Source organism: Leuresthes tenuis, unplaced genomic scaffold, assembly GCF_036924035.1.
Source record: "Leuresthes tenuis unplaced genomic scaffold, fLeuTen1.0.hap1 SCAF_20, whole genome shotgun sequence".
Classification (NCBI taxonomy): Eukaryota; Metazoa; Chordata; class Actinopteri; order Atheriniformes; family Atherinopsidae; genus Leuresthes; species Leuresthes tenuis.
In genome coordinates this window covers 22,421,894-22,449,107 of record NW_027325374.1, presented here as the reverse complement: position 1 = coordinate 22,449,107, position 27,214 = coordinate 22,421,894, and the positions used below count along the sequence as shown (strand labels likewise).

Below are 27,214 nucleotides of genomic sequence, written 5' to 3'. Positions count from 1 at the left end.
TGATAAACTCTGTCTGTGGAAGGTGATGATGACAGAACCAACACTTTTAACCGACATTTCAACAGGTTTGATAGTGTGGCTTTTCCCACCAATGCTGCTGCTCCCTCCACCCCCACCACTACAGCTGTTTCCTCTGTACTGCTTCCACTGCCCAGTGGTACTTCCACTTCAATGGCAACTAGCATCACCAAGCCTCCTCCTCCGCCTGTTTGCACCTCCACCTCTGCAGCACCTCCACCTCTGCAGCAACCAACAGGCTTCTTCTGTCCTGCTGTACCTCCACCTCTTCCACCAGCTTCCATCACCAGGTCTCCTGATTCAAGCTACACCTCCACCTCTGCAGCAGTTTCCACCGTGCCAGGCCTCCTGAACCCAGCCACACCTCCACCTCTGCCGTAGCTTCCAGCACCAGGCATCCTGAGCACAGCCCTCTAAAATTGATAGCAACATCACTCCTGTCGTCATCCCTCCGCTACAACCTGTTTGTCTAACTATAGAGGATGTTGGAGCTGAGCTCAAGAGACTTCAGTCAGGGAGGGCTGCAGATGGAGTCTGTCCAAGGCTTCTGAGGGACTGTGCAGGTCATCTAGCAGTCCCTCTTCATAGGCTCTTCAATATGAGCCTTCAGATGGAAAAAGTCCCGGTGCTGTGGAAAACTTCTTGTCTCGTATCGGTGCCCAAAATCAGGGCAACCGGTGGAGCTGAATGACTACAGACCGGTGGCTTTGACATCTCATATCATGAAGACCTTGGAGTGACTCCTTGTTCGTCTCATGAGATTGCCGGTTGCTGAGGATCTTGACCTTCTCCAGTTTGCCTACCAGAAACACATAGGAGTGGAAGACGCGATTCTGTATATGCTGCATCGGGCATATGCTTATCTGGATGTGCCTGGTTCATATGTGAAAATCATGTTCTTTGACGTATCCAGTGCCTTCAACACCATACAGCCTCCCATACTGAAAAACAAGATTCTAGGTATGGGTGTGGCCCCCTCCCTGACATTGTGGATTATAGACTATTTGACTGTCAGACCACAGTATGTCAGGATGGGGAGATGTGTTTCTGGAACACTAGAATGCAGTACTGGAGCTCCACAGGGTACTGTTTTGGCTCCATTTCTTTTGACCCTGTACACATCAGACTTCAGGTACAACTCAGAGTCCTGCCACATACAGAAGTATTCTGATGAAACGGCTGTTGTGGCATGTGTGTGCGGTGGACAAGGAGTACACGAACCTTATGGAGTCCTTCTATGGCTGGACCAAAAATGACTTTTTTCTCCTGAACACTACCAAAACCAAAGAGCTGGTGGTGGACTTCAGGAGATCTAAAACTCCATACCAGTTAGTCTGCATTGATGGAGGGGAGATAGAGACTGTTCAGACCTGCAAATACCTGGGGGTGGTACTGGATAATAAACTGGAGTGGTCTGCCAAAATAGAAGCAGTGTACAGGAGGGGCCAGAGCCGTCTCTTCCTCCTGAGACGGCTCAGGTCCTTCAATGTCTGTAGTGATATGATATGCATGTATTATCACACTATCATTGAGAGTGCACTGTTCTATGCTGTTGTCTGCTGGGGGAGTTGCACTACAGATAAAAACTGTAGGCGCCTGGACAAACTGGTAAAAAAGGGCAGTTCTGTTGTAGGTAGAAGACTAGACCCTCTCAGTGCTGTGGTGGAGCAACGGATGAGGATTGTGATGGTAAAATTTCTGTCTCAGGACTGACAGACTCTCCAATCCACATTAACCATTTGTATCACCCAGACACGCTAATTGTTTTAAACTATTTACCTCTTAATTAACACTCAGACAAGATAATTGTTTTAACCTCCTGTTTCTTAATTATCATCAAGACTGCATCCTGCCCCCCCCGGAGATGTGATTACACATCTAAAGAACAAAGCCCCCCCTCTTCAGGTATAAATACTCTGTATTTCTTTTGTTTGTATCTTTTCATACCATTGCTGCTGAATGGTGTGGACTGATCTTTTTCCTTGCAACGAAGAATAAAAACTTAGCCGGTCGGCAGAAAAAGTAAGTGTCTCTATTTCATTGCTCATCAGAGGTATTAGGAAGGAAGCGATTGAAAACTTCCATAACAGTTTGGCGTTGTCGGGCAGGACCCCGTGAGCAGCCGTTCAGGACGAGGCACGGAAAGCGACAGGCCATCCTGGAGAAATAGATCATTTCCAGCCTCCGAACCTCGATTAATTTATGAGACGGGAGGGCTAACCGGTAACACGTCCTGAGTCGCTGCCACCGGGGTTCCAAGAACAGAGTTCAGCGAAGCTCGTCTGGTGAGTTTTGAAATATTGACTTAATACATTGTCTTTCAAATTTGGGTTTTAATTAGGCACATTTGAGTTTTTTCATGGTCTCCACAGTTGGCCAGCTTTTTGCCACTTGTAGCGTTGAGACGAAGTGGCCATGCTTTTTGTTACTTGTAGCAGTTTAAATAAGACGAAGTAATGTTACGGTGCTTGGATAAACAAGTAACGGGGCTTCTTTTTATTTTCTCTTTATTTCTATTCTTTCTCTTTTAAAACGAACACGTAATAATTCCGTTTGTTGCTTGTATCCTTTGGACAAAGAAAAAGAAGAAAAGAAAACACAAAAGGAAGGGGTTTTTTGCTGTTTGTGGCCAAAATACGAAACAGTTAGCATTTGTGACTTGGCATTTGAAAAAAGCACCCAGCACAGAGACGTCTGGACTGGATTTGTCGTACGGCCTCCCCATCCCCATTCGGCATGGGGAGTAGATTTTCCGTTGAGGTGGTTACGCCTCCGGAGGGGCCCATCGTAGAAATCATGAAAAAGAAATTTGGGGATAAAAGTTTAAATTATTTAAATGTATGGACGAATGAGCTTGGATAATATATAGCAAAACTAGAAGAAAAACTTAAGAAAAGAGAACAAGAAATGAGAAGAAAAAACAAAATTTCAACTAAGAAATTAGAAATCATGGAAGGGCAAAAAGAATGTCTAGACATGTGGAAAGCTGAAGCAGAAAGACGAAATAAGAAAGTGATGCAAAAACAACTCCCTTTTTCACGCGAAACAATTGAAACTAATGAGAAGGAACCTTTAACCACACAAAGGGCACCAGACCCGCAGATTTCTTCTTTGTATCCACAGTTGGCGGCTTTGAAGCTGGATCCAGACCTGGATGGCGGCCCACCTCTTCATTCTTCAGCTCCACCACCATATGCCAGTGGAAGAAATGGCGAAAACTCCATCATGCCACAACTACATGCAGCTCATCCTGAAGTGTCTGTTCCACAACAAGACTCAGCAAACAGTCCCTCTTCTCCAATCGCACATAGACTACGCCATCCCAATAAAGATACAACGGTCAACATGCCCATGGTTGAAGTATCCGGACCGCAAGGAGCAACTTTAGTTTTTCGTCCCTGGACCTCGGATGACATCACAGCGGCTGCTCAGCATTTACCCAACCCCACCATGCATCACCTGATTCTGATGCTGTCGTGTTTGGCACAGCTGATGGAGGCTTACACCTACGAACCTGCCAGGACTGTCACTTTGACTGAAGGACAAAGAGCAACATTCACCTGCCTCGTTTACCCTGAAATTTGGCGATCGGGACGGGTTCAGGCATATTATGCCAAGTATGACAAATACCTATGCAGAGACCCCTGTGGCCCACACGATTGGCATTTGATCCTTGCCGCCACGGACAAAGCCCTTGCTCCGAACAGAGATCCCCGCTTCACAATAACAAAAGTCCCAAATTCAAACGGAGCTCAAATTACCATCTCTGATGTCAGGCCCACTGATGCAGGCACGTATTGGTGTGGAATTGAATATCCAAGCTCGGATATGTACAGACAACTCACAGTCCTAGTCAGTGGACCACCAGACCCAACTGAAGCAACACCTAACATGCTGTCAGGTGTTAAGACTGTCTCTGTAACATCTGCAATGGAAGACAACCACTCCAGCTTCAACGTTGCAGATCCCAAAGACAACATGGTTCAGCAAGCCCTCAGACAATGTAATGACAACAGTGCGTGCGCTCTAGCTCTTTTACACAAAAAGGAGCTGAATATTCCTGGTGACTGTTGGGTGTGCCATGCCTTAACAGCTAGGTGGCAAGCGAAACCTCTAACAGCAAGTGTTGTATTACAAGGCCATATGAAAGAATCTTGGGGCAGAGAAGATCACGGTAAATGCACCGTTCCCCTGGGAATGATGATGTTGTTAATTGCTGGTCAACAAATCAGAAATAATGCCCCGGTGTTTCCACATCCCAATATTACCTGTGCGGACTCCCGTTCAACCCCGACTAACTTGGCATTTGAGGTCCCTCTACAGCATGCAGAGACTTGTGTTTGTTCAACATCATCATCAGGGCCTCATCTAGGCCAATCAAGTTGTCAAACTAGAATATTTGTGAATACTACAACTCCAACTACTTGTTCTCACAGATGGACTAATAACACCATGACAAGATTTACCTGTCCCTTTAGACAACTGTCATCCCAACCAGGAATAAAGTGGTCTTGTGGTAGAAAGGCCTATCATGATTTGCCACCTCTATTTCAGTGGTCTGGCTGTTGTCATCCATCAATTGTTGCAACTGATACAAAAGTCTTCCATAAGAAGGCTCCTGTCACCAGCATTCAATCCACCACACGTTTTCAAGCTCGCAGAGAAATTACTGGTGTTACTTTCAAATATGATGGTTATGTACTAGCTGATCCCTGGACTACCCCCAACGCTAATGTGGGGTGGTCTCTATTTCTAGGAGGCGGGACGGCTGCGGCCCTAAACAAAATCAATGGACTCGCTTGGTCGGTACTTTCCTTAGCAAATCAAACTGAAGCCGCTCTCACTTTGATGAACACAGAAATGTTTGCTATTAGAACAGCAGTTATCCAACACAGACTGGCTCTTGATATAATTCTAGCTGAGAAAGGAGGTGTTTGCAAAATACTTAACATCTCTTGTTGTTTTTATGTCCCCGACGAGTACGAAAATATTACCAACATCATTGAACATATGCAAGATGCCATTCAAACTCCTCCTGCAGTAAATGACTCATGGTTTTCTTGGCTGGAATCTTTGGGCCAAGGATGGCCAGCATGGTTTTTAACAATGATAATCCCTTATGTAGTTATTTTCTTTTTGCTCTGCACCCTCATTCCATGCATATTGAAATGCCTGTCTAATGTGCTCATGAAAGGAATGACTCCTTCCTCCACATATGTTCATGCCGATGCCAATTATGCTGATCAAAATTCAACCTCTCTTCATATTCCTGACCCTGATCATTACCCCAGCTCAGACTCTGACTCTGATGATGACATTCTGTAAATTTTATTTTATTTTGGTTGTTTTGTTTGTTTTGTTTTGATCTCCTCTAAACAACTGCCATGATGATACATTTTGAAATGTATCGGATACTAAGTTGTGACTATTTCTTTTCTTTTCTTTTATTTGTTTATTTTTTTTTACTCCCATTTCATTTAGCTTTCTTCATTTATTTTATTTTTCTTCAGTTTGTTTTCTGATAATGATTAATTAATAATCAAAAGGGAGAATTGTGATGGTAAATTTCTGTCTCAGGACTGACAGACTCTCCAATCCACATTAACCATTTGTATCACCCAGACACGCTAATTGTTTTAAACTATTTACCTCTTAATTAACACTCAGACAAGATAATTGTTTTAACCTCCTGTTTCTTAATTATCATCAAGACTGCATCCTGCCCCCCCCCCCCCCCCCCCCCCCCCCCCCGGAGATGTGATTACACATCTAAAGAACAAAGCCCCCCCTCTTCAGGTATAAATACTCTGTATTTCTTTTGTTTGTATCTTTTCATACCATTGCTGCTGAATGGTGTGGACTGATCTTTTTCCTTGCAACGAAGAATAAAAACTTAGCCGGCCGGCAGAAAAAGTAAGTGTCTCTATTTCATTGCTCATCAGAGGTATTAGGAAGGAAGCGATTGAAAACTTCCATAACAGTTGGAAACTGTATTATGTTTTGGATAATAATAAACATCCTCTCCACAGCATCCTGGCAGGTCAGAGGAGCAGCTGCAGTGAGAGGCTCATCTCACTGTGCTGCACGACTGAGAGGTTCAGGAGGTCCTTTGTCCCCACAGCTATAAGGCTTTTTAATAGTGACTTGAATTTCCCCCACTGTGGGATGAATAAAGTATTTTTCTATCTCTATCACAATCTAATTTAGCCAGCAAGAAAAATAAAGGTGGTGAATATGCTTATTATTTTCCTAATACTCCTAATAATAATTTCCAACAAACATCAAGATGTTTGTAATGTAGATACTATATAAACTACATTGCCAAAAGTATTCATTCACCCTCCAAATAATTAAATTCAGGTGTTCCAATGACTTCTGTGACCACAGGTCTATAAATTCAAGCACCAAGGCATGCAGACTGCTTCTACAAACATTTCTAAATGAATATGTCACTTTCAGGAGCTCAGTGAATTCCAGCATGGTACCATGATAGGATGCCACATGTGCAACAAGTCCTGTCATGAAATTTCCTCGCAACTAAATATTCCACAGTCAACTGTCAGTGGCATTACAACAAAGTGGAAGCAATTGGGAACAACAGCAACTCAGCCACGTAAAATGTCAGTCTGAGGCGCATCGTGTGCAGAGGTATATATATATATTATATACGGTATATATATATATATATATATACTCACTCACCAGTCACTTTATTATGTACACCTGTTCAATTGCTTGTTAACACAAATACCTAATCAGCCAATCGCATGACTGCAACTCAATGCATTTCGGCATGTAAAGGTGGTCAAAACAGCTTTCTGAATTTCAAACTGAGCATCATAATGGGGAAGAGAGGGGATTTAAGTGATTTTGAACGTACCATAGAGTTGTTGATGTCAGACGGGCTGGTCTGAGTATTTCAGAAACTACTAATGTAGTGGGATTTTCATGCACAACCATCTCCAAGGTTTACAGAGAATGGTCCGAAAAAGAGAAAAAATCCATGAGCAGCAGTTGTGCAGGACTGGGTAGTGTAGTGATATGATTGCCACCTTCCATGTGGGAGACCTGAGTTCAAATCCCCTGCATGAAAGGTATTACTTCCAGTAGGGGTCCTTAGGCAAGACCCCCTTACCCTACATGCCTACCTGTAATTCGCTTTTTTTTTCCATAAACATGGACGAAAATACCTTGTTGACGTGAGAGGTCAGAGGAGAATGAGCAGACTGGTCCGAGATGATAGGAAGGCAATAGTAACTCAAATAACCACTCCACGAAGAAATGTAGAATACCATCTCTGAACACACAAGATGGTCTACAGCAGCAGAGAACAGGAAGAACAGGAAACTGCTAAGAACAGGAAAATGAGACTACAATTCACACAGGCTCACTAGAATTGGACAATAGAATATTGGAAAAACGTTGTCTGGTCTCACGAGTCTCGATTTCAGCTGCAATATTCAGATGGTAGGGTCAGAATTTGGCATGAAAGCATGGATCTATTCTGCCTTGTATCAATGGTTCAGGCTGGTGGTGTTATGGTGTGGTGGATATTTTCTTGGCACACTTTGGGTCCCTTAGTACCAATTGCGCATCGTTTAAATGCTGCAGCCTACCTGAGTATTGTTGCTGATCATGTCCATCCCTTTATGACCACAGTGTACCCATCTTCTGATGGCTACTTCCAGCAGGATAATGCACCATGTCACTAAGCTCATAATAATGCTCAGTCCAACAGAGCACCTTTTGGATGTGGTGGAACGGGAGATTTACATCATAGATGTGCAGTCGACAAATCTGCAGCAACTGCATGATGCTATCATGTCAATATGAACCAAAATCTCTGAGGAATGTTCCCAACACCTTGATATATTCTGGGTCGACCAAAATTCTGAAAGGTCGATTTTTTGCCGCGTTAATTTCATGCAATTTATGGTTAATTTCATCAGAAGGAAAGTACCAAGGAGAGTTTGTCCCATGGGACCCACCCAACTCAAATCCCAATGCAGCCCAATGCACCCAACTCAACTCAAGTCCCATGGGACCCAACTCAAATCTCGTGGGAGCGGGCGGCTAAAAAAAAAAACACTGTGGGATCGGGATGTAGCCTAGTGACAGGGTGTCAATAAATTATGCGGAAAAGAAGGTCTTTACAGCACAAAGACAAAGCAAGGCAAGTCTGACATTTGGATAAGTTTCTCAATTGTCCAAGAATCTCTTTATTAATAGCAAATAAAATAACGTGTTTTCTCCTGCAGGATGGGAGAAGACACAAAATCAATGCATTTCTATTATTATGCGTGCATAAATTCTCAATGTTTTACGAGTGCGGGCGGGAGTGGACATACACATTGCGAGAGCGGGATGAAGAAAACAGTCCCACGCAGGGCTCTAGTACCAAGTGCTAATGAGGGTGTTTTCAAAGCACCCCTGTTCCACAGGTAACAGCCTGTCTTCAGAGAACACCCCAATTGTTTTCACTATTTTGGATTAGCCCAACCCACTAGAGACAGGTAGATTGAAAAACGTCAACATTGTTCGACATCCAGTGGTTTCCTGAATATTTATGTTTATTTTGAGCGTTTCATTTACAGTGAATCCTCCTCTACCATCCATGTCAAAGACATCGACAGTGTGGCAGAATTTTTCCAAAATAGATGGCAGGAAGAAAGTCGAATGCAAAATTTGCAAACAACAGTTTGCATATCACAGCTCGAATACAAACATGGCGTATCATCTTAAAATGGTAATATTTCAAAATTATAGGCTCCTAATATCATATTTCAATATTTTAGTCTAATAATCGTTTATTTGTTTTATAACTGCAGGCGCACCCATCCGCAACAACGGCAGCATTGCCCAGATACACCCAGATCACGCTGGATGTTAAGCCTCCTCTATCATCCAAACGCAAACATGATATCACAGAAGGAATTGTCAGTTTAATTTATTATAAGATAATTTTCCCTGAATTGCCTTCTTGTGCTGTTATCAGTATATTTTTGGTAATCATGGGCCATTATATTGCGCAGATGCACGTGATGCAAAACGCTGTCAGAGCCGTCAGACTCAAGTTTGCCCCTTCCCGATTAGTAGATATTTAGTCGAAATTTCCGTGTTTCAGTCGACCAAGAATTTGTTTGGTTGATTATATATATATATATATATATATATATATATATATATATATATATATATATATATATATATTTCTGTGTGTGTCGGTTGTTCAAACCATAAACTGACATGCTAAATATTATTCTCTGTAGTGAAAACTATTTACATGATATGTACACAGTAGATATAGAGAGGACACAAGGAGAGGAAACATTACAGAATTATCAGCGCAAAGTCGGCTTTGCAGTCATGCAGTACAACCAGACAAGCAGGGGTGAAAGGCCAGGCACAAACTGAAGTAAAATTCCCTCTAAGGATGTTACACTTGCTATGGATTTATCTGGAGCAATGTACATACTGTATGTGATGCTTTTCAAGAGACAGAGCAGTAACAATTGACTGATGACTGCTGATTTGCTCCATTGTCCCTTGAATACTACAGTTTAGTGACAATAGCAGTCAATAATTCAGTTTAATAACTGTGAAAGATGGTGGATGCAGAAATTATATTCATCGGATGGGAAAATTATCTTTAAGGGGCAGGACTGACAGTTAACATTTTCAAGATGACTGAGGACCGAGGGTAAACTTACATTCAGAGGTGCTTGGTCAAGATGTTTTGACTGATAATCCACAGTTGAACAGTGACCAAAACCAAAGATTCAAAGGAGAGAAAATAACATTGCGCAAGATGAATGTAAAAAACATAGTCAAATCAAACAAAAAAGGGGGAGTGGACACATGGAAAATCAGACGAAATTGGTGGAGATTTCCTTGAAGAAATTAAATCATTGAAGCAGAGGTTGAGGGGTTGTGAGAGCTGTGAACAGGGGTTCCCACAGGGGTGCTGCAAATGGGCGAAGACAGTGAGTGAATGAAAACAGACAAACTCAGATGGTGCTGGGAGTCAAGCTAGTGTGTGAGAAAACAGCGAGACAGTGAGAGGTTATACCTGGGATGAAACCACTTCCGTGTAGCTGCTTAGAGTGTCCTCAGAGAACTTAGCAAGCTGGGGCAAGAGAAGAGTCTGGTTAAAACACTGAGGGAGGCCTCCAAAGGTTCTTGTCTCTCTTTCAGTGTGTTTTCACATGTATGTTAGGTTTAAACTCATATGAGTCATTCAAGTAAAGATACTTTATGTCAGTTTTTTAAACTTCTAAAACCTGCACACAGTCAATATCCATCTATAAAGTAATACTGTTTGTTGATTTGTATATGTACTCAAGTCAAAAGCAACTTAACTCAGGTCTCAAGACAAAAAAACATTGCTCTAACTAGTGTACACACAGTGATTTTCAGATCTAATTTGAAGGTGTTTACATCGATACAAGCCAAACGGAGCCAGAATTGTGAGCATCTTAATACATAGCAAATGCGAGGGACCAAATTGTCAAATTGACAGGTGGTTTGGTTGGGGTGGAGACATGGTCTTAAAGTGCTGCCTCCTGCTTTTCTTTTGGTTTTACTTGAGCACAATAAGGAAAGTGGGGGTGGGTCACACAATGAAGAAAATGGGGATAGGTTTGTATGTCTTTATATGCAGTCTATGGACTGAGGTCCTTTGCAAGTCCATTTTTTTATCCATTATTATCACCAATATTGAAAATATATCTAACTTAGAAGAACATTTATGTAATTTCAGCTATTTCAGATCATTTGTACAGCATAGTAAAGTACTTACCCCTTTGCATTATTTTGCAGAATTACAACTTCTAATTTTTCTAAATAGATGTTTTTTTTTTCTATTGTTTTATGTGCATCAATCAATCAAGATTTCCAAAGCTCTGTCATTTAATTTGAATTTCCCCCACTAGGGGATGAATAAAGTATTTTTCTATTCTAATCTATTCTATTTAAAAGAAGAAAGGTTCTCTCAGTTAGAATTTTTGTGTGAAATTTCATGTTTGCATGTTCATCTTGTGGTCATGTAACCCACAACAGGTTATTCGGCATCCTCCCACAATTTATAAACATGTATTAGATTAAATTGTAATTCTGACTGAAAGTATGAGTGTGATATTTGGTTGTTTACATGTGTTGACCCTGGGATGGACTAGATTAAAATTGAACAGGTTCATGTTCATAGTTTTCAAACTAAAGTTTTGAATTAAGATCCCAGTTCCAAAATAAACTAGTTTGTGTTCATTTTTTACTTTTTTATGAGCTCCTCTTAAGCCTCCTCCCTAAATGGTGCATATTGCCAAGAAGTGCAATGAATTGCTATGGAGTACTGGAACATGAGCACCACGGCCATCTGAAAAGATGCATTCACATCTCACCATTGAGCTATCTTATAAACAATTTAATTTTGTTAATTTTGTTTTCATTCATTAAAAAGAAATAAAACGTATTTAGTGCTTAGCTACATCATTTGAGTGAATTTAAGAGGGTGCATTTGATATCCATTAGTAATTTTTGCAGATTGAAATACAATTTTTAACAATTTCTCTCACAGAAGTCATATTCAAAATACCATTCTTATCCTGAAACTTTTAAATAAAACATAAACAGATCCAAATACTTTTAAAATGTGGAGCTCAAATCAGTTTGGATGTATCATACATCAATAATAACAATAACAATGATAATATTTAAATGCAATAAGTCAGCACCATGCTCCTATGCTACATGGTCAAATAAAAAATTACAATGCATTTAAAAATAAAGTTGACAATTCAGTCTGCATCCAGCCTTCCTCATTCCTCTTGCCCCACCATCTGCAATTTATATTTTCTATTTTTTTCCAAATAAGTTAAAGAATATTAGCCTGCAGTTACAAACTATTATCAGCATCCCACTAATAAAGAAACTCCAGCAATGTATTAAATAATACAACTTTATAATACAATGGTAACAGTATAATTTCACACGTTTAAAGAAAACTAAGAAAAGGGAGCCAGTGCTTATTAAGCATGTTTAAAAACAACAATGCTTGACCAAAGTGCTGTACATTAAGAGAATAAATAAAATAATAAATAAGTGAAACAGACACGAAACACTGGTAGAAATCACAAAAAACAACAACTCATGCTTTGTCAGTTTCTATCTTGCGGTCTGCTGTGCGAATAATGTGGGAACCCAAATATGCATTTATCCTAATATAGTTACACTAGTGGTATATATAGTAGTGCCGGTCCCAAGCCTGGATAAATGGTGAGGGTTGCGCCAGGAAGGACATCCGGTGTAAAATATGTGCCAAATAACTGATGTGCCAAATAAAAGATTGAAGAAGAAGAAGTATATATGATGCAGAAATCATTGCAAGGTCTGGTGGCTTCTGCCAGAGCCTTGTTTGGTTCAAAATTCACAGAGAACATGAATGCAGGTCAGCAATGCAGCATCCTGCTGCATGCAGCACTTCAGAAATGGTGTTCTTGAGGTGATGAGTAGGTGCCACACGTGGGATTTTCCTTTATGGGCAAAAAGGCCAGTTTAAGTCTAATCTGAACCTTCTTCCATATTCTTGCTAAGTGTCCAAAGCCTTTTGGTGAACTCCAAATATATTCGTTTTTTTTTTCTTGAAGCAATAGCAACTTTCCCACAAAGACCCAGTGTGTGAAATGTAATTCTTAAACTGATTTAACAGACACTCAAATCCCTGCTGAGGAGTCTTTCAGCTCCTCTTTGTTCTCCTCTGCTCAGAGAGTTTTGGTGGTCTATCCTTTCCTGTTGTGCTTTATCATTCATTCAATTTTCTAATAGTCTCTAATACTCTATTAATGGTACTACCAGGTGATTAACTGGGTGACTAACCCTAATGTCCACTTCTCATTCACCCCGCCCCCGTAACTGCAAATATACCGCATGTATTCAAATATTTTGTGGCCTAACTGTACTTATACAACAGTCTTTTTAGGTTTTTTTATACATACTTTACCCTATTTTGGGCCACGCTTCTGCCACTGCTGTTTTTTCAAAATCTTTTTTTCAAAAAATCTATTCTTCGTGGACAGAGTCGTACAGCAACAGTGTTAACCAAAATATGACCCTAAACAAGAAGGAGCTCCAGAAAAAATTTCATCATCAAGGCTTCAATAGTGTTGCTAAACGTTTACTTTTTAGATGCTTGTAAGCTGGATGACGATCATCCTGCTGGCTGTCATACAACCAAGTGACTCGAGTTTACATTAGATGATGTGTTTCAGTATGTTACCTGTTATCAAAACCTGGCTTTCTGGTGTGCATCTACTAAACACAAACATAATGTAACTATTCCCCCAGTCACACAAATAAGACTCAAGCTCTTTCTCTACATGAAGATTTAGTTAATTTAGTGATTGTGTGAGGGAAATTGTTACAATATCAAAAATGGACATACCCTTAAAATAAATAATACCCTTAAAAAAAACTTATAGCAAGTGGTTAACTTTCAATCCTCTCTCTTTTTAATGCTGCAAAACACAGCAGGCTACAGTAGAGAAATACATTTGACCAACAACAAACACATTCAGGAAAACATGTAATCAGGTTTTACATATCCAGCACACATTTTTAGTAGAATGATTGACATCAGCTATGGGTCTGTACAATAAGCATTCTTTTAATTAAGGACTCGAAGAAGGTGTAGAACTCAGATGACTTCATCAGGCTTCTATATCATCGTTGGGGCTTTTTTGCACACTCTTCTTACGACAACATTGCTTTAGTTCATTGAATTTGTAAGCTTTCAATTATGCTCAGGTTCCACAACAGCATTGCAATTGGATTGAGGTCTGGATTAGACTATGCTATTGCAATACTTCAATTATTTTCTTTTTAAGCCATCCTGTTGTGGATTTGTTGGAGTACTTGGGGACATCATCTGACTGCAAGACTCAGTTAAAGCTTAGCTTTAACTGTTAGACACAGGGCTTCAGATTTGACTCTCGAACACTTTGGTATACAGAATAATTCTTAATTGAATCAGTGAATGAAAATGCCTGGGTCCTGTGGCTTCAAATATTGCCTAAATCATCACCCCTCCACTACCGTGCTTGAAAGATAGTATGAGGTGATATGTTCTGTTTTCACCTAATATGAACGTGTGCAAAATGACCATACCTCTCCAGTTCGGTCTTATATGTGCAAAGAACATGGTCCAAAAGTCTTATGATTTGTTTAGATGTTAATTTTGGAAACCTATGATGTATCTCCATGTTTCTCTCCTGTTATCCTTTTATACAAGCCATACTTGTTCTAGCTCTTGAATTTTTTTTTTGGACTTTCTCTAAGAACTGGTCTGACATTGGGGAGACTGCAAGGCTGTTCACTCCTGAAAAGATCTGCAACAGTCTTGAGTGTATGTGAATAATTCGTCTCACTGTACAAGATGGACTAAATTGTTTGGAATCGGCCCCATCACCCTTCCCAGATTTGATGGGCTGCCACAATTGCTTCTCTATCGTCACTGCGGATATATGTCCTTCCTGGCATTATCTTATCACATAACTGAATATGCTAGACCAGGAAACTGTCAAAAATGTTCATGCAGTGGTCACACTTGCTCAAGATCAATTACTTAACAGCATTTGATTAGCAGTGACTGGCTGAAAGTTCCTCCTCCTAATTCCAATGGAAGCATTAAGTGTGTACTATATAAGTAGTTTTCAAACAGTGCTTCTGAATTTTAGCTTTGCTTTTGTTACATGAAAAATGAAATTGCATAATATGTCAGTATTTCTAGTTTCATCTCAGCTTGCACTGACCTAATTTTAAGACCTTGTAAAGACAAGGTGATTTCTTATTTTCTTATTTCTTACTTGTAATTGTCAGTGGGTATATCCTTCATTTTATACAACTATATTAAAAAGTATATAGTATATATATATAGTGGTGTGGTGGTTAGCACCGTCACCTCACAGCAAGAGGGTTCCAGGTTCGATCCCTGCCTGGGGCCTCTCTGTGTGGAGTTTGCATGTTCTCCCCGTGCATGCGTGGGTTCTCTCCGGGTACTCCGGCTTCCTCCCACCATCCAAAAACATGCATGTCAGGTTAATTGGTGACTCCAAATTGTCCGTAGGAGTGAGTGTGAGCGTGCATGGTTGTTTGTCTCGTTTGTCTCTATGTGGCCCTGTGATGGACTGGCGACCTGTCCAGGGTGTACCCTGCCTTTCGCCTGATGACTGCTGGGATAGGCTCCAGCCCACCCGCTACCCGCTTAACGGATTGACAGTATAGAAAATGGATGGATATTAAAAAGTACACAAAAACATCTGGGTTGGTAACCAAATTAATTTCTTCTGCCAGTACATGTCACATTTGTGGGTGTGTCTGAGGGCTTGTGTGTGTCTGTGTGCATCCTGCTCACCAAGCTAGCTGGTGATGCACGGCTGAACTCAGCAAGGACCTTGGCTTCTCCAAAGGCATTCACCAGCACCCACATCACAGGAAAGAGCAGCGGCAAGATGGGCAGAACACCCATCAGCTACAAATACAATTTCAGACTTACATAGCTGAACAGTCATCTCCTCTTGTATTATGACATCTTATTACCCACAGATAATAAATAGTTTCATTTATGGATGAAGAATAACAATTTTAGCATTTCTCCAGGGATCTTTCAAATACAGGCTGGTTGACTAATCCAGACAAGGAAAATAAATAGCAAAGTAGTGCATCTCTAGTCTTTCCATCTATGTGTAATTATTTGGAATTATTTTACCTGAAGCTGAAAGAAATTGTAGCGGACAGGAGTGAGGTTGGGGGCATCACAAAAAAAGCGGACAGTGTTCACCAACAGGAATGCAACCTGAAGTGGGAACAAGCAAACATGTTTGTAAATCATGAGTTATTTGAAATACAATGGAGAAAAGAAAAGGAGAAAAATAGACAAACCATGTCACTCACCATCACAACAGGACAGATTAGCTTCGTGATAATCGACTGCGCAGTAAACCTCTCATTATCTAGCACCGTGATTGGCCGGGACAATGCCAAGTCCAAACTGCTCCTGTTGGTAAAAAAAAATGACCAAAGAGTGGAAGGAAAGCAAGACTCACATAAACCCAGATCACTTTTTTTCGCACCAAACGTAACATTTTAATAATATCTAATATAATATGAAAATTATAGGTCATCAACGCAAATTTTCTCTATTTGGCCTCATAAAAGACTGCCCACCAAGAGACTTCCTGTTGTTAACCCTTGAACGAGCCTGGGTGGGTCGAGTACAGAGTAACTGATTGCACCTGAGAGGTGGGAGGAGCAAAAGGCATAAAGGGGTTGTTTCCCCAGCTGACTCTCTCTCTCTCTGGGCTGCCGTCAAGATGGCCTCTGTATTGGTTTAGGTTTGGTTTTGGTTCTACATTTGTTTCAACATTCATCCACACTCTCTCTCACGCACATTTAACAACTGATGCTCTCCACACTTACCCACTCCATCTTTTTAGTTTATTTCTGTGGTTAATGGAAATAAATTACATTGTGTTGGCTCTATTGAGGTGTGTGATTTCCCTGATTGTCACCACCCCGAACCAGGCTGTAATAAAATCTATATGATATTTATGTTCTGTATAATATACTATATATATAAATGTGTACACCTTTGAGTTAATTTGCTTTGAACTGAAAGAGCTGATTGCCTGTTACATTTTCAGTTCACCATTTTTCCCCCGTTCATTGTTATAATGACCTGAAATAACCAAATAAAACATATTTTCTTTTTCAGTTTCTCACTAATCAGTGCCTCAATTTTATAAACTGAAAAATTGTGCTTCTTATTTATTACTGCTTTCATTATCATGTATATTTACTTTGGTGCAAATTAAGTCTTGTTTCTGCATCTAGTCATGACTAAAAATGGAAGTAGAAATCAGGTTTGTGCACATGCTTCTAGTTTCTTGATGACTGGGATCTATACAAGAGAACCATGCAAAAACATGCATATTTCTGCCTTTGTGCATACACAGTTTTACTGAGGGAATTACACTTTTATGGATATGGCTCGCAGTCTCTAAAATAATATTCATAGGAATTATTAGACATGTACATTCAGGGAGACTTTTATTTATGAAACGATGTGTACCAGTGCAAACTCAGGCAATTATATAATTTGTTAATAAGGTGGGAGCAGTGCCACACATAAAAACCTTGTTAATTGCAGACAGGCTGGTTTGGGAACTTCAACGCATTCCATAGTTGTAAAGTTATATAGTAAAGAGAACAAACTGACCCAACATATGAAAGCACTCTACCTGACTGGGTCCAGCACTGGAGTACGGACCACTCTGAAAAGCCTGTGTTGCTGGGGACTCTGGGGTCCTCGCTTCTCAGTGGCCCGAGGGGAAGGAGGTGGAGAGAATGGAGGGAATAAATCTCCTGGTTGCAATACTATGTGCTCATCATCCTGAGTAAGAGAAAAAATAGCAAAGTTTAAAGGGCTCAGTCTATAGCTGATTATAAAATACATACATACATATTACACCCTCAACACCTCTGACTTCCCCCACAACACCCCCCACTGCCACATCCAGAAGTTCTCTGACGATACAGCCATTGTTGGATGTGTTTCTGAGGGGAACGACCTGGAATACAGGATGGTCATCAGGGACTTTGTCAGCTGGAGTGAGCTAAACCTGCGTCAGCTAAACACCAGCAAGGCGAAGGAGGTGATCGTAAACTTCAGGAGTGTAATGGAAAATGAATTCTTATATGCATTGTATTGAGTGTTATTGTGTAAAACCTGCAAATGACCTCACTGCAGGATACCACCCTGTCCTGTTTTCTTAAAGGGGAACTCCGGTATTTTTAAACCTAGACTTTATTTCTGGCATGAAATACGTTTATCTACTCACCGAGAACAGTTTGGCGAAAGTCGGCGTCCTTTGGAAGATATTTAGATAACTCGCGATCCATATTACGGAGTGAACGGGGCTAAGATGATGTAGCCTCTAAATAAGGCATTATCTGTCTTTATTTCACCAATACTTTAAGATAAATAAATGAACGCACTTGTACTATTGTACTCTGTTAGAACATAGCTACTGTTATGTGGCTACTTGCAGATATAGGAGAGCTAAAGGAGGGAATTCTATACACACTTCTACTGGGACGACTTCATCGACACGCATGACCTCGCCAAGCCACAAAATGTAGGAGGGCCATCAGGTAAAAGTCAGCATCTATGCTGCTGAGTAGATCAATATAGACTGCATGCGTTGTCATACATTCAAAGAGAATGCCCCATCTCTTTTCGCTCCTGCGGCCGCTTTTAACCTCATAAGGGCCAAAACAGTCCACACCAGTGGAGTAAAAGGGACGCTTGTGGAGGCGCAATCTGGCCAGATGACGCTGCTGACATCGGATAGCTTCTCTGCCACGGATGACCCAATATCTCTGGCGAACCTCAGCGAATATTCGCTCTGGGCCAGGGTGAAATAACTTCTCATCAAAGTCTCTGATGATCAACTTGGTGATCCACATTAGGTGCCACAACAGGCGTGCCACATCAGAGGCAAAACTATCCCGCTGGGACTGCTGGAGAAGAAATATTTCTGCCTCTTTGAAGTCGCTGGCAGAGGCCCTTCCCTCTGCCGCCCCATGAATCGAGCGTGCAGTTGCCTCCAGAAGTTTGCCATAGATGGTGAACTGACTGGCTTCAGGGGTATCTGGGGCCTGCGCCGTAGGGGTGAGGTTACAGACTAGGGTTTTCCAAAGCTCATCTCCTTCTGCAGGTGAAGTGACTGGCTTCTCTGACCACTGCTCAGGATTACCTTGTATGAATGATGGGCCCTGATACCATTGTCTTGCCTAGCTTGGCAAGAGTTTTCCCACGAGTAATGCCATCGGCGGGATTGCTTGAGGTGTCCACGTAGCGCCATGCATCACGGTCCGTCAGATCTTGGATCTCCGCTACCCTTGTGCCGACGAACACTTTGAACCTGCACGAATCTGATTGGAGCCAAGTGAGGACCGTGGTGGAGTCGGACCAGAAGATGGTTTGGTGGATAAGCAGAGAGAGCTCTGTTCAGGGCACCTTAGCTAACTGTGCCCCAGTAAGTACAGCTCATCAGTCAAGACGAGGTATAGATTGCTGCTTCCTAAGTGATGAACCATGGCCTGCTGCATATTGCCACTAATCTTCATCCTCTGTGTAGCAACTTTGTGGGTGTGGTAATGTGTGTGGTGGTTGACGAATGCCTCATCTGGTCCAGGTCATGGTCACTCCGGGATGTTGCGAAGGATGTCTGTGGCTCAGTGCACACATTAGTTCCTCTTTGTCTGAGTAATTCAACATGTTAATTCGCAGTGAGTCTGAAATCCGGCTCGAAGCACCATGTAAAATATGGTTAGCCTTCAGAAGCACTCCCCCGTCAGCACGGTTGGCTGATGTAGTACTCACCCATGGTAACTCTGTTTGCATAAGATTCAAACACGCTCCGGGATGTCCAGTAAAAGACAGATACAGTTGAAGCTCACTTTTAGAATTTTTATGTAGAGGCTTAGTCACCATTTACAAAATCCACACACATTCATCAAATGAAGTTTTCAAAGTGCATTAATGTGGTTCTGAGATTAAATAATAAACATTGCTGAATAATAGATAATTACTTCTGAATATGCACAATAAATACAACTTCACCCATATCCATATTTAAATTAGAGCAATGTAAAAATAAGAAATCTTGATCTCCATAATATTAAACAGAAATAAAAAAGTATAAGCCTACAACTCACACACCATATTAAGAACACGAGTGACAAGCTCCAAAAAACGTTATACATGAACTAACAAAGCTTCACTCAATAAGACCGACATACAATACCAGTGTGCTCTTTGAAATGCCAAATGTCACTGTAAAACGTTGAACTGTTCTGAATTCTGCTACTTTGCTTCCCACACTGGGCAGCTGTTCTGGAACAAGTTTGAACACCCAGACCTGATATTTCTGATACTCCTCTTCTAAACTTCCAAATTTCACGTGATCCGGACACAGGTACTAACTGTGTTTGGTTTGCAGTATGCTCTTCACATGACACTTTGTTGTCTGGCTCCCTCCCTAAACATTTTTCTGCTAAAACTGCTGAGCTCATTGCACTTACTGAAGCATGTAAGCTGGCAGCTGGTAAGTCTGTCACCATTTACACAGATTCCAGGTATGCTTTTGGTATTGTTCATGACTTTGGTGCACCATGGAAACACAGACATTTCCCTAAATCAGATGGCAAACCCATTTTGATCTCCACACAGCTTTCTGATCTTCTTGATGCGATCCTTTTGCCTACAGCAATTTCGGTATTTAAGTGAAGATCCTGTTGCTTGTGGCAGTGCCAGAGCTGATGTTCCAGCTAAGCAAGCCGCTAACTCTTTTCCTGTTTTCACTTCCCTCTCTTTGGGAAGACACCCTCACAGATTTCCATGCTTTGCAAACTTTTGCCTCTGCAGACGAAAAACGCATTTGGTCCTCCACTGGTGCAACTCATACAGATGGTGTTTGGCTGGGACCTGATGGTAAACCCTGTCTCCTTCAACATTTTTACCCTCATTTTGCAAAATTAACGCACAGGTTGGACCATGTTTCAAAAGGGGGGATGCTGAATGCACTCACTGTTCATTGGTTCGCAAAAGGATTCAGCTCATATGCACAAAAACACTATCAGTCATGTATGGTTTGTGCCACACACAATGCAGGAAAAGCAATACACACCTCACAAGCTGTACACCCTCTACCAGAAAGACCTTTTGAACATTTAATGATGGACTTTGTTGAACTCACACCAGCTGAAGGAAAGAAATATAAAATAGTAGCAGTGGACATGTTTAGTGGGTTGTTTTTCCTGCAAAACATGCAAACAGTTGTGCATTAACTAAAGCACAGCTGACAGAAATCATTCCAAGGTGGGGCATTCCAGATAAGATCAGCAGTCATAATGGCACACACTTTGTAAACATAGCATTGACCAAGGTTGGTAAGTTCCTGGGAATAAGCTTGCGCACGCATTGTGCTTATCATCCACAGAGTGGAGGTGCTGTGGAGAGAGAAACATGGTACATTAAAGTCCAACACCCCTGCACCAAATGCAACCAGGTGACTGGATAGTGGTGAAGGAATTTCGCAGGAAGGAAAACATCTAATTTCACACCAGTGATCATCCAGGGATCGATTATTCATTGAGGTGGTGGAGAGCTACAAATTCATGGGTGTTCAACTGTAGAACAAACTGGAGTGGACAGACAACACCAATGCTCTCTTCCAGAAGGGCCAGAGTCACATCAACCTGCTGAGGAGACTGAGGTCCTTCGGAGTGCGAAGGGCTCTCCTCGGGACTTTCTATGACTCTGTAGTGGCCTCAGCCATCTTCTACACTGTAGTCTGCTGGAGAGGGGGCAGCACGGACAGGGACAGGATCAGGTTCAACAGACTGATTAGAAGAGCGAGCTCTGTCCTGGACTGTCCTCTGGACTCCATAGAGGAAGTGGGTGAGAGGAGGATGTTAGCTAAGCTGACATCCATCATGGGCAACACCTCCTACATGACACTGTGGGGTCCATGAGAGCACCTCCTTCAGCTGCAGACTGTTACACCCACGGTGTAAGAAGGAGAGGTTCTGCAGGTCCTTCATCCCGGCTGCTGTCAGTGCTCTACAACACCTGCATCACCTGATAATGTTATAGTTTCCTGTTCATGCCTCTACTCACTACTACTCACCATGGCTGTATTTTTTATCTTTATTTATTCTGTATTTATATTTCTAATGTTTCTAATATTCTAATACTTATATTTCCACTTACAAGGTAACTGTAAGATTATTCATATCATCATGGATACACTTTACCTTCCCATAGTATTTATATCATGGTCACTTTACATTGCAATATTTTTATTTCAGTTATGCCTTGCAGTATTATTTATGTCACGGTCACTTACTTTTGCAATAATATTATTTATATCATGGTCGATTTACATTACAATACTTTTTATATCATGCCACTTTTTTATCCTCAGTACTTGTTTTTGCACAATGTCTGTTTGCAGATTGATTGTTTTCTTGTTAATTGTGTAGGTAGCTGCTGTAATTTTTTTTAAATGTAAATTTAATTGTGGGATGAATAAAGTATATCTAATCTAATATAATTTTAGGGCTGTCAAACTTACCACATTAACAAAGTTAACAAGTTAAAATAAATTCCTCTTCACGCCACAAATTTTTTTCCACAAGATTAACATGGGCATGCTCTCCGTTGCAAACTACTAAGCGAGGTCTGCCTTTGGTGAGAGGGAGTGGGGATCTCTGCATCAGTCGTGTGTTTTGCTTGCAAGTGATATTTAAGACTCAACATACTCCGATGATAACTCAATTCACATTGACATTAACGACAGATAACTTTGGCCATTGAAAATTCACTTTTCTTTATCCAATTTAGCTTGCCATCCACAAGATTAGGTCAAATCCCTTCCTGATTTGTCAAGCTACGGAGCGGACCAAATGTCATTTATAGAACATGCCCACGTTAATCGGAAAAAAATTACTGGCATTCAGAGGAATTTTCGTTAACTTGTTAATGACGCATTAATTTTGACAGCCCTCATATAAACACATACATACATATATATCAAAAATAATAAAGGCAATAAAATATAATATATAAGCACTTTTAAAATATTTTTTTGAAAAGAGAGAGCCTTGGAGTTTTTTGACATTCAGGTTTATGTTACTCCATCTAAAAAGTATCTCAAATAAATATCAGGATAAACCCACAAAGTGCTCCAATACAAAACAATTTTTTGAATATGTAATAAATAAAATAAAAAAAGCTATAATTTATAACAAGTCTCAAATAGTCTAAAATTTAATCTTAAAAAAATCTCTTTAGTTTTTCAATACAACACTTTACATTTGTCACATCCATGAATCTGCAATCTCCAGATAAATTTTCTAAGTGAAAAGAATGAGATGGGACATGGTTGCGATACAAAAATTCTGTCTAAACTGCATCATTTTGGAGACTGCCGTCTGTGTTGTGGATTGAAAGTGTTGCACAATTCAGATAAATGCTTGTGTTATCATCACTGATATGGAGGTGACAAACAAAACTCTACAAAATGAAGCTTTGAACACGAGCACAGTCATAGCAACACTTTTTAGGATTGATAAAAACTAAAAATGTTTTAATGCACAACTTGTTTGGAGTAAAACAAATTAACGAGTTGTACCAGACAAATTAGCAATAGATTATGAATGTTAGACAAACCAAGAAAAGCATCTTTTCAGACAATCAGTGTTGCTCTCTGATATTATCAATATTTGTAATTGAGTGTGTGTATGTCTGTGCACTACTGTGCCCATGTTGGCCTATATGCCTTTTTACACCAATGCCAAAAAATACATTTTCAAAGGCATTTTCACTCCTGTTCTTAACTCCCTTCATTGGCTTCCTGTCCTTTATAGAATTGATTTTAAACTTTTAATGTTTGTTTTTAAAGCTCTTAACGACCTCACCCCATCATATTCATCAGAGCTTTTAACTGTCTCTAATCCTGGTAGAGCTCTGAGGTCAACAAATCAACTTTTGTTGGAAGTGCCCAGGTCAAAATACAAGCACTGGGGTGACCGAGCCTTTTCCGTTGCTGCACCCAGGCTCTGGAATAAGCTCCCCCCCGAGATGCGTCTTATTTCTGACCTGGGCCTCTTTAAATCTAGGCTTAAAACATACTTATTTCAGATGGCTTCAGACTCACCTTGATTCCTCTAAGGGATGCAAATGCCTCTTGTCCAGGTCTCAAAGCAATTATATCTCCTTCCACCAGCAGACTGACAGGCAGGTTAACCAGCTGAGAGTCACGGTAGGTCCAGTGAAGGGACCACGATGGTGACGAGGGTGTATACAGGTCAGGGTAAAGAGATGAGGGCCACCGTACTTCCCCCACACACCCTGACAAGTAATCTTGGATGAAGAGGAAGGAAAGGTAATGAATGGAACAGGGGAGGATGACTAACATAAATTCTGTTAAATGTCACAAAAACAAACATTTAGTTACTCATCCCCTATTTATTCAGCAATAATGTACATGAAGAGTTTATACACAGACATTTTGACACCTGGTGTTTGCTTTGAGTGAGCATCAATTTTCTGAATAATAATAATGACCACATGTTTATGCAAGAAGATTGAAGAGGTACAACTATTTACTACAGTTAAAGTAAAGCATGTGTACTCATCGTAATATGGTGCTGGAGAGTTAGAGGGTTACAAGGTACAAATGTTATCGGGGTGAAATTAAGCACATCCTCACAGTCCAATATGGTGCCATAAAAATGTGACAGTACTGGGAGTACTTTGTGGTGCTATTTATCTATTTTTTAGGTGTAAGAGAGGATAAAAAAGTTACTCGGGATTCTTTGAAGAAAGAGAAGATCTTGGACATGGTCTCTGATATGCAACAAAAAAAAAATCTTTCAAAAAACATTTATATGTATATTTATTTTTCATCATGACTGACATTCCTAAATGTAATGGCTATTGCTATCAGAACGTTGGTTTTATGGTTTATACATATGTACAGACACCTAACTTAAAAGCATCTGTCATTGTTTTCAACATTATCTCAAAAAGGTGGTTGACTGGTCAATGTACATATATATATACACACACACACATATATATACACTGCTCAAAAAAATAAAGGGAACACCTAAACAACACAATGGAACTCCAAATCAATCACATTTCTGTGAAATCAACCTGTCCAGTGTGCTGGAAATTGTAGTAATGCACAGAGTCAGTTATTTTCTTCTGAGGAGATAAGAGGCTTTTATAATAACATCTTGCAAGAGGAACAACACAGTACAAAATACAGAGTTGCTCTGACCACCAAGGCAAAGACACTCAGTTATATAGCCAACTTGTCACGTCATCAGTCCTTGGGTATTGTTGATTATTCTTCTATCTTTTCTTCCCAACCACAGTTGATGTTTCCCAGACACAATCGTAAATATCAGCTTCTCCTTGTCCCATTTAGAGTGCAACTATATCATTATAACAAGCACACCATTGGAGTGAAGAATTTAAGACAACAGGACAGGGTGGTATCTTGCAGCGAGGTAATTTGCAGGTTATACACAGTAACACTCAATACAATGCAAATAAGAATTGATTTTCCATGACACCAGTTAGGAAGAAACACTGATTGTGAATCAATTTCACCTGCTGTTGTGCAAGTGGAACAGACAACAGGTGGAAATGAGAGGCAATTAGCAAGACAACCCCTATAAAGGAGTGGTACTGCAGGTGGTGACCACAGATCATTTCTCTGTCCTCATCCTTTCTGGTTGATGTTTTGGTCACTTTTGTATTTTGTCAGTGCTCTCACTCCTAGAGGTAGCATGAGGCGGTGTCTACAACCCACAGAAGTTGCTCAGGTAGTGCAGCTCATCCAGGATGGCACATCAATGTGAGCTGTGGCAAAAAAGTTTACTGTGTCTCTCAGCACAGTGTCCAGAGCATGGAGGAGATACCACGAGACAAGCCAGTACACCAGGAGACGTGGAGGGGGCCATAGGAGGGCAACAACCCAGCAGAAGGACTGCAACCTCCTCCTTTGTGCAAGGAGGAACAAGAGCAGCACTGCCAGAGTCCTGCAAAATGACCTCCAGCAGACTTCTTGAGGGTGATATGAGGGCCCGACGTCCACAAGTGGGGCTTGTGCTTACAGTCCAACACCGTGCAGGGCGATTGGTATTTGCCAGAGAACAGAAACTGTGCTCTTCATGGATGAGAGCAGGTTCACACTGAGCAGATGTGATAGACAGGACAGAGTCTGGGGACACCGTGGAGAATGTTCTGCTGCCTGCAACATTCTCCAGCATGACCGGTTTGGAAGTAGGGCGACCACCTCCAAAACAGACAAAATGTGGGACAAGAAGCATGGTAATGTGGGTCACGCGCAATAACTTTAAACTTAAGATATATATAGTCTATCTAATTTACCAAGAAACATTTTTAAAACCCACCGACCAAATAATTATGACACTATTTGAACAATAGGAATGAGTGTGTTGTACGGCATGATAGATGCTCGTCACTTCTGCTGCCAAAACTTTGTCAGCCTGTGGGTCATTTGGTTTTGTGAAAAACAACTGTACTGCTGCTTTGCATGTTTCTTGTTGATGTACTTTTTTTTCTGTGGGACTCACATGCACCATGTCGCTTCACATCGTATTCTCCACCATGCGCCACAGAAACACTGCTTTTGCATAAACTGCAAAAAGCTCTATCTACTTTGCCATCGACACGTCTTAACCAAGTGTAGGTTGCGGTCCATTCGCTATTAACAGTGCAAAAGTTTTTTTTTTCGTGGCTGCACTGGCCATGGTTGCTTAACCAAACAGCGCGCTCTACTATTTGAGATTGCTGATAATGTTGAGGAGGCGCTTGTGTGCCACTCAATAGTTTGACTGACGTGCAGCTCAGCCTATCGACTACCGCCGTATTGCTCTCCTCTGAACTATTGGACAAAAATTGACATTAGGTCTATAGACGTATTCATGATTTTTATTTTATTTTTATTTTTTTAAGCAGGGTCGAATGAAAAAGCGGGACAGATGCTCAATTTGCTTGAGGCGGGACAAAGGGTATAATTGCTGTACAATACAACGTAAAGCAGAACAGGTGGTCACCCTATTCGGAAGGCCGCACAGCCCTCCATGTGTTAGCCAGAGGTACCCTGACTGCCATTAAGTAGGTCCTCATATTTTGAGGATGAGATTCTCAGACCCATTTTGAGACCATATGCTGGTGCAGTGGGCTCTGGGTTCCTTTTGATGCATGACAATGCTAGACCTCATGTGGCTGAAGTGTGTCAGCACCTTCATCTGGGAAATCATGTCTTGTCCCATCCACCAATGCCACGTTGCACCACAGACTGTCCAGGAGTTGACTGATGCTTGTTCCCAACATATTCCACTACGTAATGAATAACAATTTTCAACTGGAATATTTCATTCATTGAGATCTAGAAAGTGTTATTTTAGTGTTGCCTTTATTTTTTTGAGCAGTGTATAGATGTATACACACATATATATATATATACACACATACACATATATGAATACAGTTATATTTCTATATGTGTACAAATATATATATATATATGCACATATA

At 40.9% G+C, this 27,214-nt stretch overlaps 1 protein-coding gene across 2 annotated transcripts in view; it reads right to left on the bottom strand.

Annotated features, from left to right (window-relative positions):
* The window catches only part of tmem94 (transmembrane protein 94), an 85,947-nt gene that overhangs the window by 29,544 nt on the left and 29,189 nt on the right, over positions 1 to 27,214 (bottom strand). The window contains exons 6-11 of one of the 2 annotated variants that reach the window (XM_072373581.1): positions 23,793 to 23,998; positions 17,307 to 17,458; positions 15,961 to 16,063; positions 15,776 to 15,862; positions 15,422 to 15,538; positions 10,088 to 10,144 (exon numbers count right to left, since the gene is read on the bottom strand). In XM_072373581.1, the coding sequence (XP_072229682.1) occupies positions 10,088 to 10,144; positions 15,422 to 15,538; positions 15,776 to 15,862; positions 15,961 to 16,063; positions 17,307 to 17,458; positions 23,793 to 23,998 (722 nt within the window). The remainder of the gene's footprint in view (positions 1 to 10,087; positions 10,145 to 15,421; positions 15,539 to 15,775; positions 15,863 to 15,960; positions 16,064 to 17,306; positions 17,459 to 23,792; positions 23,999 to 27,214) is intronic. The other variant, XM_072373582.1, reaches the window with a different exon arrangement.